Genomic DNA, 12,478 nt, shown 5'->3' on the forward strand with positions numbered 1-12,478 from the left:
ACCCATCGTGGATGCGTTCCGTACAACCTTATCGGTGCCTGCCATTGGACGTTCCCACCCAGGAAAAATCTGCACGGGAGAGGAAGAGAGGGGGAAACCATGAAGCTTAAGCTGCAGCTGCACGGCGACCGGGTCCGAAAGCGGAAATGATAGACATGGGGCCCCTGTTCCCTGGCGCTGCCGGAGATGCTTGACGAAAGGTTCCCACCGAGTCGCACTTGCTCTGCATGGTTTGCAGTGGAAAACGAGATGATAACGAGGGAATCTCACAAGATGGTGTGCCATTTTGGCCGACATCTGTCGGTGACTCCCAAGCCCTACTTTCGAGTCATCTTCCCCCCGGTATCGGTGCCAAGCCAGCCACTGGCAGATAGCCGAGGTGCGACCGCGGAGTCGCCGCGAGCTATTCACTGGAGGAGCTGAAAAAGAAAAAACCACCAGGGCCGTGATGACTGGATCGTCACAGACAGACCCCGTAGTCTGCGATAGCGCAGTGGCCAGCTCCAGATCGGCAGTGGATGGTTGGTTCGCCCGCCTGGATGGGCTCCACCAGCTGGTCCTGTTGGCACATTTTTTGGCAAGCAAAGGAGTCATCTTCGTTCCTGGCTCAGCTTGGCCGATCTAGCTCCCCGCCATCGCTCTCGTTTAAATACTCGCGGGCGACGCTTGCGCCCTCGCCGCCATGTCCTCTTCCTCTCCCTTTCGTCCCGTTTCTTACCGTGTCTTGCGACCTTTCCTGTGATCGCGCCCGCGAAAATGAGCGTCGACGGTGAGTACGATGTCGCTAACATCATTGTTCGCGCGATTTGACCAGCTCTCGACTGGGAACTTACTGACACGCTGCGCAGAAAAGCAGCCCGTGGGCGACAAGGAGGCTTCGCCGCCGCCGTCGCAATACGCGGTCAACGAGCGCAAGCTGATGGCCAAGATTGACTGGCATGTTGTGCCGTGTCTGTGTGTCATGTACCTCCTTGCATTCTTGGATCGGTGGGAACTGCCCCGTTCGCAATCTCCCCACAGTTGGCTAACAAGCCACAGAGTGAATGTCAGTAATGCGGCAATTCTTGGGCTCAAATCCGACCTCCATCTCGAAACTGGCACCAAGTACAACACCGCCCTCACTATTTTCTTCGTACCATACATTATCTTTGAAATTCCGTCCAATGTGTTGATGAAGAAGCTGAAACCGCATGCGTGGTGTATGTATGTCGCGGGAATTGTTTAGGGCACGCTGACGGAGATAGTGTCGCTGTGTATGTTCGGGTTCGGCCTGGTCATGGTCTGCCAGGGATTTGTTCAGAACTGGGGAGGGCTGATGGCGACGAGATGGTTTCTCGGCATGTTTGAGACGGGCTTGTTTCCTGGCTGTATGTCAAATCTCCTGGTAATTGGTGTCATACTGACCCGATAGGCTTTTACCTCCTGGGAATGTGGTACAAGCGCAGCGAAGCCCAAAAGCGCTTCAGTTTCTTCTTCAGCTCGACGACCCTCGCCGGTGCCTTTGGTGGCTTGCTTGCATATGGATTGGGAAAGATGGAGGGTATCAGGGGATACAGCGGATGGCGATGGGTGTTTATCATCGAGGGCATCCTGACCTGTATGGTTGCCATTGGCTGCTTCTTCATCGTTCCCGACTTTCCAGAGGATGCGAAGTGGCTCACCGAGGAGGAGCGAGAGTTTCTACGCGACAAGTTGGCGAAGGATACGGGCAAGGCTGCAGTTGATGCCAGCATGAACTGGCGTGATGTCATTGGCGTTTTCAAGGACTGTGGGTGCTTCTATCACGACGGTGCGATGTCATGCTAATTGGCGCAGACAAGATCTTTATCGGTGGCTTGATGTATTTCGGACAGGTGGTGACCGCTTATGGTATGCTCCTATGGCTCCTCTACAAGGCATGACTAACCAGATAGGCTACGCCTACTTTGCGCCGACGATTATCCAGACCTACGGCTACGGATGTATGTTCCTCTCCCTGGCACGCGACACGATCACTGACATCAGCAGCCATCAAAACCCAGCTGTATTCCATTCCACCATGGGCGGTCGCATTCGGCTTTTCCATGCTCATCGCCTACCTTTCGGATCGCTTCCAGCATCGCTTCCTCTTCACCATCATCCCCATGCTAGTCGCCATGGCGGGATTCGGTGTCCTGCTCAACATCCATGACACAGCTCAATACCACGTCCAATACGGTGCGCTCTTCCTGGTGACGAGTGGCTGCTACAGCGCGATGCCAGTATTAGTCTGCTGGTTCGCAATGAATCTGGGCGGACATCGACGCCGCAGTGTAGGCACAGCCTGGCAGATTGGATTCGGCAACAGTATGTCCCATCCCCTCTAACATAATTCCAGCGTTAACCCAAACTCCAGTTGGCGGTATCATCTCCACCTATTCCTTCCTTGCAAAGGACGCGCCGTTTTACCGACCCGGATACATCATCGGCGTGTCCTTCCTAGCCTTCTCGGCCGCCATGTCAATAGCATACATGGTCGCGATCTGGCACGACAATCGCAAACGCGACCGGGCTATCGCAGAGGGGCGAATTGATCCCCAGACGGTCACGGAGGAGGACGAAGCAATGATGGGCGATATGGCCCCAACATACCGTTACGCTTATTGATCAGCTTTCGGAGTATTTTGGTAGATTACTTAAATTAGACTAGATTATGTGGTCTCCGATGTCGGAGCGGATGATTTAATGAGATGGATCCTGATTCGCGGGATTTCTTTTTCCTGCATTAGCTGCTTGGCGTGAGCAATCAGGGTTGTTCTCGTACCCACGATCTAGACAATCCTCTTATTGTAGTTATGTATGCTGCATAGTGGGTCTAGACTCTTTTGTGTGAAATTGTGCAGCACTACTGGGAAATGATAAAATCAGACAGTCAATGACTCACATCGTTTCCCAGCAGGGGTCCATAGTTGACTTGACAACCTTTTGCAGTTCCTTTCTCATCGAAACACCCTCATTCAGAAATATCCCTAAGGTGTCTTAAAATCACCTATCCACCCCCCAGTCCAGTCGTCGGCTGCGTTGGGCAGCCTTCATATACTGGTAGATCCGAATTCCACAACAACTAGAATATCCTACCCTGGGAGTCTCTAATCCAGCTTACTCTGTAGAGTGAATCTTAAATTCGCTGATACATGTATATGACAATATTTGGGCTTCATCACGGACCTTTCTCTATCAACACACTTCCTCGATCTTAGATGTATTTTCTGGATATTGGTCTCTTTATTCTACGGTAGTAAACCTACTATATCTCTCCGTTCAAGGGAGGTTAGGAGCAAACATAATGGTTTGTATATCTTTGGAATCTGATATAGACTTTTAATATAATCGCAGGGTTTTATTCTCGATTTCTCTGGGAGAAGGGGCTGTGTCAAATCTCTCTGTACAGCTATTAGAATTAACCAGTAATTTTCACACGAACCGTATACACGAGTATTGATGCCTCGAGAACGGCCCCAGATGGACTGAGATATAAGATCAATAAATCAGTCCCGCATCCCACCATTCACCCCCCCAAAAAATCCAATGCCTCCATCCCCCAGATACAACCCTAAACCGGAATACTATCAACCACCCTCCCATAATCAACCCCACTCCCCCTCTCCGCCACACCCCCCTGCGCCAACGCAATACTTCCCCTCTCATCATCCGCCGCAAAAAACGCCGCCGTCGAAAACGGCGACGCAAGCAAACACCCCTCCAACTCAAAATTCAACGCACAGTACCCACTTTCCACAGTATACCCATCCCTAGCATAGTTCCTCAACGGCACCTTAACCGTCACCGACTCCCCATCCTTCTTCCCCTGGAACTCCATATCAAGCGTCACATCCCCAGGGATAGAAGCACACTCCCCCGGCCAAGCAAGATACCCCTCCGGGGTCGTGACAACTCCCGTAGCCAATTGAAACGCAGTCTGATTCCCAATGGGGAGAGAATCCATACTCGTCCCGGAGTCAATCTGGCACTGGGAGCCCAACGCCGCGGAGACATCCGAGAGGATTGTCCCGTTGACGGAGATGCTCGGCGGAGGGACGTAGTATCCCACCGAGGCGGCTGTGGGATCTGACGGGTCGGATCGTTCCGATATGACTTCGACCAACTGCCCCGAGAACTTAGAGGTATCAATGCCCCCCATTATAGCCCCGCCGGTATAAGTCCCGTTAATGGCCTCCGGGGCCTGGTCAAACCACATGCAATGCACCGGGGCAGAGATAGTCCCCTGCTGGAGGAGCTCATGACGAACGTTCGGGCCACTGGTATTCCACGAGGCAGAGTGCTGGTAGGGCGCCACGCCCAGGATTCCCAGATCGTAGGCCACGCCACCGTTACAGGTCCCGTCTGTTCCGAGACGCTGTTGCATGTAGTTTACGACTGCGACTTCGACGTTGGGGATGGTGCTGGATTGGTCCGCGACGGAGGTGAAGGTGAGGGTGTCGTTGATGGTGATGTCGCCGGAGACGAACTTGGTGAAGTCGCCGTAGGAGGCGAAGAAGGAGGCCGGGGAGGGCTTGCTGGCTGTGCTGGAGGCGGGCCAGTCGTAGTAGTCGGTTACGGTGATGTTACAGGGTCCTGGGCAGAAGAGCGACGTGCAGCCCCAGTTCTCGGTGGAGTTGGGGCCGAAGGTCCAGAAGGTATCGCTGCCGAGGTCGTAGACGACTTCGATGGTTCGGTGGTCGCTGATTAGGTTGGTGGAGATTTTGTGGTTGGGGCCGTTGTAGTAGTTTAGGGGGAAGTAGGCGATTGGAAGGGTGGAGGCCGCGTGGGCGAGGCCCGCGGTGGTGGTTAGGGAGGTCATTGGAGAGGAATTTGGTTTGGATTGTGTTTATGGATGGATGGATGAGTGTAGATTGTGGACGGGGTTTTATAGTCGAGGATGAGGCAAAAGGGGGGATTGGTAGACTCCACTGGACAGAGACAAGCAACGGCTGGGTCGTGGTTAGTAGGTGGAGATATTGCTTATTTGCTGCCATGGTGCTTAGCCATGTCGTGCATGGATGGTATCGGGGGTTTTGATTGGAAGGGGACCCTTCGGATAATCTGAAACAGTGTCTTATTACAAGCCTACGGGCCGTTGCATTTGAGACATTCTGACTGGTGTGATGTAATTTTAGCCCGATGGTTGTTTCAGGGTCCTTCATGGTGGGAATGCTTCGATGGGGGATGATTGGTGGGAGGTCAATAGATTGGAAAAGATAAACACATTCTAGAACCTATACTAGTTTGGTTTAATGAAAAGTGACCTGGTGAACCACGCTATTCCCTGGTTATGACGTCCAACTGCTATTTTTGCTTCACCGGAATGATGCGAAGCGAAACAGTCTTATCTCATGTTAAAGGCTATTCGTTATATTTTTCGTAGGTCACAATCATGCGTCTCGCTCGGATGACCGGCTTCAAATTAGGGTGCTTCTCCCTTTATGCAGTTTTCTCGGAGTTCATATTCCTTCACATAACAGGCTAAATAAGCAAGACCTTCAGGGTTTAGGGCCGTCCTTCCCCGAAGAACAATTAGAAAGCTTGAGCAATCGGTTCAACAAATCAACAAACACCACAGCGTTGTACATCATAGCATAATTCATCATGTCGCTCCAGGAATCTAATCTATCCCTTGTATCAATAAAAGCACCATTCAACTAATCCGAACACCGCTCATATCGAGAATCAAGGTGAGGGGCCGGATCCCTCAGCAATGTCCGATCCACGTTCCCTACCACATTCGTCAGAGTTATTGGTTTGCAAAGGTTTCACAGGATCAGTAGCGACGGCTGCAGCTGAGCCTTTGGCAGCATCCTTCTTCTTTTTCTGTTCCCTCTTCTCTTTCTGCTGTTTTTTGTACTCCTCATACTGTTTCTTCTCCCGAACAGCCCAATCATCCAAGAGTCCAGGATTCCGAAGACACCATATTATGACGTCTCGGGTGGCATAGGCGTCCTCAAGAGCTGTGTGTCCCTTTCGACCAGTCTGTATCTCATACCCCACGAGTTCACTCGTCAGACCCTTCAACCCAGTAAGTCGAGGGAGGGAATCCACAACAGGAAGCGTCGGGAATATAGCCTCTCCGGTCAGGATTTGCGAATCAACCACCCTCGAGTGAATCACTCCGATAGTAGCAAGATCATTCTGCAGCGCATGTCCGATAAGCACCGTGTCCTTGTCTACATGTTCCCACAGTGCCTGTCGCGCACCCTCCCACCCTCTGAGCGCCACTCCGCTGTTAACAGCCGCCATCATGCTCGCGTGGTTTATGCCACTGTAGCGGGTGTTGTAATTCACGATCCTCATTTCCGGGTAGACATGGTGATTCAGAAGCACTTCGCCGGTCAAAAAGTCTACTGCCCCAATGGAAGCGATGTGTCTGCGGCCGGACGACACCGTCACCATCTCACAGTCGATGACGACAGCTTTGCGTTTTTGATGTCGGTTTGTCGGGGACGTTGGTGTATTCTCAAACTTAGTTCGGAGGATGGTTCCTATCCGTGGATTTCCTTTGCCTTTTGAAATGGCTGACATGGTGAACCCCTGGGTGTGAAGACGAGGTATGGGGTGGCATCTTGCTTGAAGTTCTAGGTAGAGTAAGTCTTGTTCTGTTGGGCCTAACACAGCAAAACGGCCGCTGATGTATGGGTGATTGGCGACAACATTTACAGTAGCGAGATCTGGACGTGTTAGTCGCTCATGTCAAACAATGCAAGATTGTCTCTCACCCGCACTTATGACTGGAATCTGGCTCGGCAGCACATCCGGTTCCACGGCTCTGGTCTCGGTGTTAGACAACCGAGGGATGATATCTGGAAAAGGTGTTGGCTCGAATGTCGATTCTGGAGTCTCCAATTTCGGAGAATTTTCCACCTCCTTGTGGGAGGCCATGTGGTGTGACAATGCGGCTGCAGTCTTGAATTTGCGGTCGCACTTTGTGCATGGCACCTGAAGTTGCCTTGAATGGGTGCGTTTATGAGCCGCCAAGGCCTTTTCAGTAGCGAATTTGCGAGTGCACTGTGAGCAAGGCCATGGGTTTTTGGGCCCATTATGAGCAGCTTGATGTCTTTCTAAAGTCAGGGAGTCTTTGAAAGTCTTGCCACAGACAGGACAAAAAAGTCCATGCTTCACTGATCGCTGATGAGCATTCAAAGCGACCGAGTCCATAAAGCTCTTGTTGCAGTCTTTGCATATAAACACATGCTTCAGGGAAGACTGATGCGCCCGCAACGCCTTGACTGTCTTGAAAGAACCCCTCTGGCATACAGGGCAAGAGTGTGAGGCCGGAGGATTTGGTTGGGGAACGGAAACGGCGGGAACAACAACGGAAGCCATATTGAAGAAGAATATGATTACGGGGATAATAATATGAGAGCCGAGTAGAAATAGAAAGAACGTTTAATCACGAGTCATGTTGTGAAATGAAAGCGCCCCCGCGCCTTCCCCGCCCTGCTGGCGCCATTTTCATGCGCCGCCGCTATGCAATCAGCAGCCAATCAGCGGCCGTCCTAGGCCAAGACCGAATTCGCCAGTGTGCTGCGCCACTGCCAGTTGGCGTGTTGGAACTAACACATTCCCTTTCAATATCGTCCAATCATTTGGTTCGTGTTGGTTTGCCGCGAGTATATATGCATTGTTGAGCAATCCAAATGCAGGCCATATCCCATAAGGTGGCGGTGTATTAGGCAACAACAAGGTGATAATTGGCAGTCTAACGTGCCAATCTAATAAGCCCAGAGGTGCGATTCAATGGGTGAATGTCGGACAGTGAATGACCGGTATCAAGGAGCAATTAGTGATGATTTCCCAGCCCTTTCAATTACACTGGGATGCATCCTACTTCATATTCGGTAAAGACAACCACAGTATCACGTGTCGTGGATTCTGAATCGCCTAGGCTCAGATAAAAGCCTGATCAGTGGGAACTCTGTCGATCGTCGGGATCGGGAGGACTGACTTCGATCATGATCAGCAAGGTGTCCTATATATATTTCAATCAGGCAGCGTTTACTGCACTGGGTTGCACTGAGCTTTTCCCCCAGGGGACTATACATATGGTGGAAGGCCCCCATGTGTTGGAGAGTGATGACAGATACCAAGGATTGTAAATCTTGTCGATAGATGCCTCCTTGTAAGGCGAGGTATTATTGTCTCATATTAGAAGATAACCACACTCTGTAGAGAATATGAGGTGTCATGACCAGGAGAGTCAATGGATGGTGATGATGGATGGCAACTCAAACACGCTGCAAGCCCCATTATATATGCGCAGATGTCCACTGAATTACTTAATCTTAAGGGTAATCCCTACATAGACGTGGTGAACTCCTACAAATATCGGCATCCTCCCCATCTCTACTCAATAAACCACAAGCATTCTGTCCCGGTCGACACCAAGTCTGCTCACCACGCAACTCCAACAAACAATCCTGTCCAAAGGTATGCAGATGCATTGGTAGTTTCTCAAAGATGCCATGCTGACCGCGGCCAATCGGACCATCCACTGCCAGTTTCGGAATCCACCAGGCGTGGCTGGTGTTGAGCGGAGCACGAGAACTCCTTTTGGAGGATCAAGGATCTCCTCCCAACAATCAATGGTAGTCATTGCTGCCCCCGCGGCTGTGAAGCTAGGATCATGTGGGCACGCACTGTCTGAAAGAGGATGAACTAACATCTGGGCATCTCTCAACCCCTTTAGGATATCGATATCACCCACCCACTCCCCACCGTCATTGACTGCGACTGTTGTCTCCAGATAGTAGGCCTCCATGCTTCGGAAACTCGACGAGCTCAGGCTAACAGGCCCTTCCCATCCGGTAAACGACAAATGGAGAGAGGTACCGTCAAACATGCCGCCGATCGGGCTTCCATCAAATGGATGATGATTGACAAAGCGCCACCGCTCAAGGTCATGCTCCCGGAGGAGATATTAGGAGAGCAATTCCTGGCTTTCCAACATTTCCGACAACATGAGAAACAGCGCATGACGAAACCCCTCCTGGATAGGTTGGATCGTGTACGAGTTGGTCGGCGATGAAAAGAGAGTTGCCGGTTGGTATAGCAAGTACAGCGCCAAGGTCCGGCGTATCCACACTGATTGTACCCGACTCGAGCTGGAGGATTGCTGCAAACGCATGCTCCCTGGACAAAGGACTGAAATAAATGGTTTCCGGGAGGTTTCCTTCGCGAGCCTGCTGCTCGGCGAGTGGGCCAGAAAGATCAAGTTCATGAACCATTGACTGTACCCAAGTCCATGAGCTCACCGGGCTCTTGATCATACTCATTGATACAGTAGCCTGGGGTAGGTTGCACTTGTAATAGTCTACCACGCGCCCAAGGGCGAGGAGGGAATCTCCATGAAGCGGCTGAACCGATCCAAAGTGGTCTAAAAGACACTCTGCAACCTTGCCAAGTCTCAAAAGGTTCTTCTCCAAGAGGGTATGAACCATTGCGAGTGGAACTGTACTCGAGAATGTCCCATTCCGGGGTTGGGACTGACTGGTTTTCCTTCTGTAAACGGCCGCAAGGTTGTGGTCTCCAAAGACAAATTCGAATAGAATGGCCTGACCAACCTGGAGGTCCTCTTCCAATAATTCTGCAAAGATGTCGCCATATACACCGGATGTGGAAGACTGTGGACCATGGCCCCATGATGCCGCCGAGGTAGCAATGCAAATCCAGTTCTCCGCTGGTGGAATTTCAATCCGCCGAAAAGATTCCATGTCCAATAATTCATACTCATCGCGCTTTCTTTTCATACCTCCATGAACGGTCTCATTATGTTCCTCAGCGATTGCTGCATAGACCCATGAGTTATCCCTGGCTCGGAAGCGGATAACATAGTCAGACGATGTGAGCTGATACTGGCCGCATAATTTGCGGAGGATTCGAACCCGCGCACCTGGATATCTGATCGTACTAAGCAGAGCCTGGAGGTTCGCCAACCCAAAGAAGGCAGATTTTGAATTGCTTTTGTTTCCAATCCCCGATTTGCCGTAGTTGATGCCGTATCGCATAAGTTGTGTTGCGGTATTTCTCGCGTTAAAATCATCCGAGAGAAGCAGGTCTATGCCGTCCCTGAGTGGAAAGAGAAGCTGCAATAATTTCATCAAGTCCCTGAGCGACTCTGAAGTATCTTCTATAAGATCCACTACATCAAATCTGGATAGGTCTTCCGGGGGCTCTGGGATGTTGTCCGCAAGTTGGCCGAGTCTGACTTGGTATATATGGTGAAAGAGCTTCCATAGCGACCGAATAATTTTAGCAGCAGTAACTGAATCCTCAGACGAGCCCAAAGAAGCACCCAACATTAGTGCTTGCAGCTGCTCCACCGAGATTCGTGAATCATGCATTGTGGACCTTTCTCGTTGAACCGTGCCGTAGTATCGAAGGCTTGATAGTGGCAAAGACTAATATACTCCGTCTGCGCGCGGGTTCAGTTGAGGTGCGATGGAAATCGTAACAATCCCGCCCTCTTTGACCAAGTGGTCTTTCTGGCGTATCTCATTTGTAGTTGAGCCGAGCACAACAAGGTCGGGGTAGAGATGCCACGAGGTCAGGCCAAGGAGAATACCTCCATCTGTTATCCTCTGGGGCTCTCCTTTGATTAACCTTTCCAATGTAGTCAATGCGCGATTGAGATTAAAAAGCACACTGTCATAGCAATTGGGCTTTGGTGACGAGGCATGATCTGAAGCTGCTTCAGACTTTACTGCCACTGAAAGATTGTTGACAATCAACTGCACTTGAATCTGCTCTTTCTTCTGGGCCTGATCGGTGACTTGTAACCACGCGCGTGCACTGGCATCCCAGCTTCCTAGCGACGCCCCGTCAATCTCATGGGCGGCAGCCAACTGAGCCAAGTAGCTGTCAACTATCTCATGGGATTGAGTTTGACTTCTAATGACCGCTTGGCGATGAGTGACCAGTTCGGACCAGATGGCCGTGGCCTCTTGGGGAGACCAGATGCGAGCTAACATGCAGGCAAGGAGATGGATGCGAAGCACTGACTTTCCACTTTTCGCACTGGCCCAAATAGTAGTGGAGTCGATACCTAGGTGGGAACCGAAAAATCCATTGACAATATCTTTCGGGTTTTGTAGTCGTTTGCTTGTTTCCTGGACAATCTCGCTGGCACGGGTTCCGTATGCCTCCAATAATGCGGGAACATCCGGAAGTACATCATCGAATAAAACACCCAGTCGCCTGGCGAGGATATGAAATGAGCCATCTTCCGCGGATTGTCGCCGGGACTTGGACAGTTGCTTTCCCAGGGGTTGGAGCTCCACGGGCGCTTCAACTTTGACCAACGAAAAGTCAAAGTTCAGATGAGCGAGCGCGATATTGGATTCGGCAACAGCGTGCAAGGGAGTTGCTACTATGCTCTGATGAATGCTGACATATTGGTTGATGTGAGGGTGGCAGGAGCGAGGTTGAAGCGCGGGGGTCTGCTTGAGGGTCAGTGCGGCCCAACCCTCAGCCTTGCGGTTTACCTCTTTCGGAAGTCGGGGATTTAGGCAGCATCAACTCCATATCGAACCTAATCCTGGCCAAGATCATTCGGAAGTGATAGGGTGTAGGTTGAAAATAATAGTGCAGGGGATATATCACTTTCGAAAAAGTAAATTGTTCAGAAACTCCGTTCTAATTGACAACTAGAATATACTTATGATGAATTGGGCCTACCATTTAAATCCGAAATGACTATACTTTAAATACAGACTCTGTTCATAAATAATCATAATCCAAGCTCTCACTGCTCTAGCATCGGCAATCTGGAAAGCGAATCGTTGACGTTCTGTCCATCCTCAGTCGGTCCTTGTTGACTTTGTGACCTCCTCGTTTGCGTTACCTTTCCCCCAGGGAATCAGAGAAGAAGCTCACCATCTGTGAATTTTATGAATGAGAAATTCCTACCGTCGTATCCGATTACAATGGTATCACCACAAGCAGCGACACAGTTGGCTCGATAGTCAGGGGGTAACCAGAGTATTCTTTCCATATGTTTCACAATCCAATTTCCATTCACGAACAGTCCTCCGTGCTTGTTTGAGTCTGACCTGTCTTCAATAATCCAGTCGATAGGTATTTGTCCCTTGTCAGTATTGAGGAAGTGTCCCTCGTCCGAAAAGGAAAGTTTGCGGATTCCAGTGTCCACTTTGAAACCATGCCTTTGATCTGTAATCATATCCCAGAGATGGATTATGAAGCACTCAGAAGATGAGAATTGATAGGGTACGCATGCAAAGTGCTTGCCATTAGGCGAGAATGCCGTGGCCACCGTATGATACCGATCACGTTGGTATGTTTTGAGTATATTGCCCTTCTCCACATCCCACATCCGGACCGATCCCCATTGACTGGCTAGAGCTAGGTGTTTGCTATCTGGTGAAAATTCCACGCAGTCGACTGCACAATATTGGCCTTTAAATTCACAGATAATAGACCCTGGAATAAAATCCGTTAGAGAATATCCGTC

The 12,478-nt window shown here is 50.6% G+C and overlaps 4 protein-coding genes across 4 annotated transcripts; 1 reads left to right on the top strand and 3 right to left on the bottom strand.

Annotated features, from left to right (window-relative positions):
* The first annotated feature begins 429 nt into the window (after positions 1–429).
* BO94DRAFT_357911 (MFS general substrate transporter) lies at positions 430–2,647 on the top strand. Its single transcript, XM_025607150.1, has 9 exons — positions 430–769; positions 849–987; positions 1,039–1,199; positions 1,245–1,367; positions 1,412–1,768; positions 1,816–1,869; positions 1,914–1,961; positions 2,008–2,325; positions 2,375–2,647. The coding sequence occupies exons 1-9, from the start codon at positions 757–759 to the stop codon at positions 2,623–2,625; spliced, it is 1,464 nt and encodes a 487-aa protein (XP_025469753.1). The 5' UTR covers positions 430–756; the 3' UTR covers positions 2,626–2,647.
* Positions 2,648–3,355: 708 nt separating this feature from the next.
* BO94DRAFT_615668 (pepsin-like aspartic protease) lies at positions 3,356–4,846 on the bottom strand. Its single transcript, XM_025616765.1, has one exon. The coding sequence runs from the start codon at positions 4,817–4,819 to the stop codon at positions 3,572–3,574; it is 1,248 nt and encodes a 415-aa protein (XP_025469754.1). The 5' UTR covers positions 4,820–4,846; the 3' UTR covers positions 3,356–3,571.
* Positions 4,847–5,534: 688 nt separating this feature from the next.
* BO94DRAFT_358106 (uncharacterized protein) lies at positions 5,535–6,817 on the bottom strand. The gene is made up of 2 exons (XM_025607151.1): positions 6,733–6,817; positions 5,535–6,680 (listed from the first exon to the last, which is right to left on the bottom strand). The coding sequence occupies exon 2, from the start codon at positions 6,532–6,534 to the stop codon at positions 5,686–5,688; it is 849 nt and encodes a 282-aa protein (XP_025469755.1). The 5' UTR covers positions 6,535–6,680; positions 6,733–6,817; the 3' UTR covers positions 5,535–5,685.
* A 1,435-nt stretch (positions 6,818–8,252) lies between these two features.
* Positions 8,253–11,559, bottom strand: BO94DRAFT_564195 (uncharacterized protein; the record flags this gene model as incomplete). Its single annotated transcript, XM_025614402.1, has 11 exons — positions 8,253–8,914; positions 8,958–10,409; positions 10,464–10,502; positions 10,527–10,706; positions 10,734–10,780; positions 10,802–10,853; positions 10,875–11,005; positions 11,027–11,150; positions 11,181–11,282; positions 11,307–11,394; positions 11,540–11,559. The coding sequence occupies 11 exons, from the start codon at positions 11,557–11,559 to the stop codon at positions 8,360–8,362; spliced, it is 2,790 nt and encodes a 929-aa protein (XP_025469756.1). The 3' UTR covers positions 8,253–8,359.
* Positions 11,560–12,478: the final 919 nt, after the last annotated feature.

Source organism: Aspergillus sclerotioniger (assembly GCF_003184525.1).
Source record: "Aspergillus sclerotioniger CBS 115572 chromosome Unknown BO94scaffold_7, whole genome shotgun sequence".
Taxonomy (NCBI): Eukaryota; Fungi; Ascomycota; class Eurotiomycetes; order Eurotiales; family Aspergillaceae; genus Aspergillus; species Aspergillus sclerotioniger.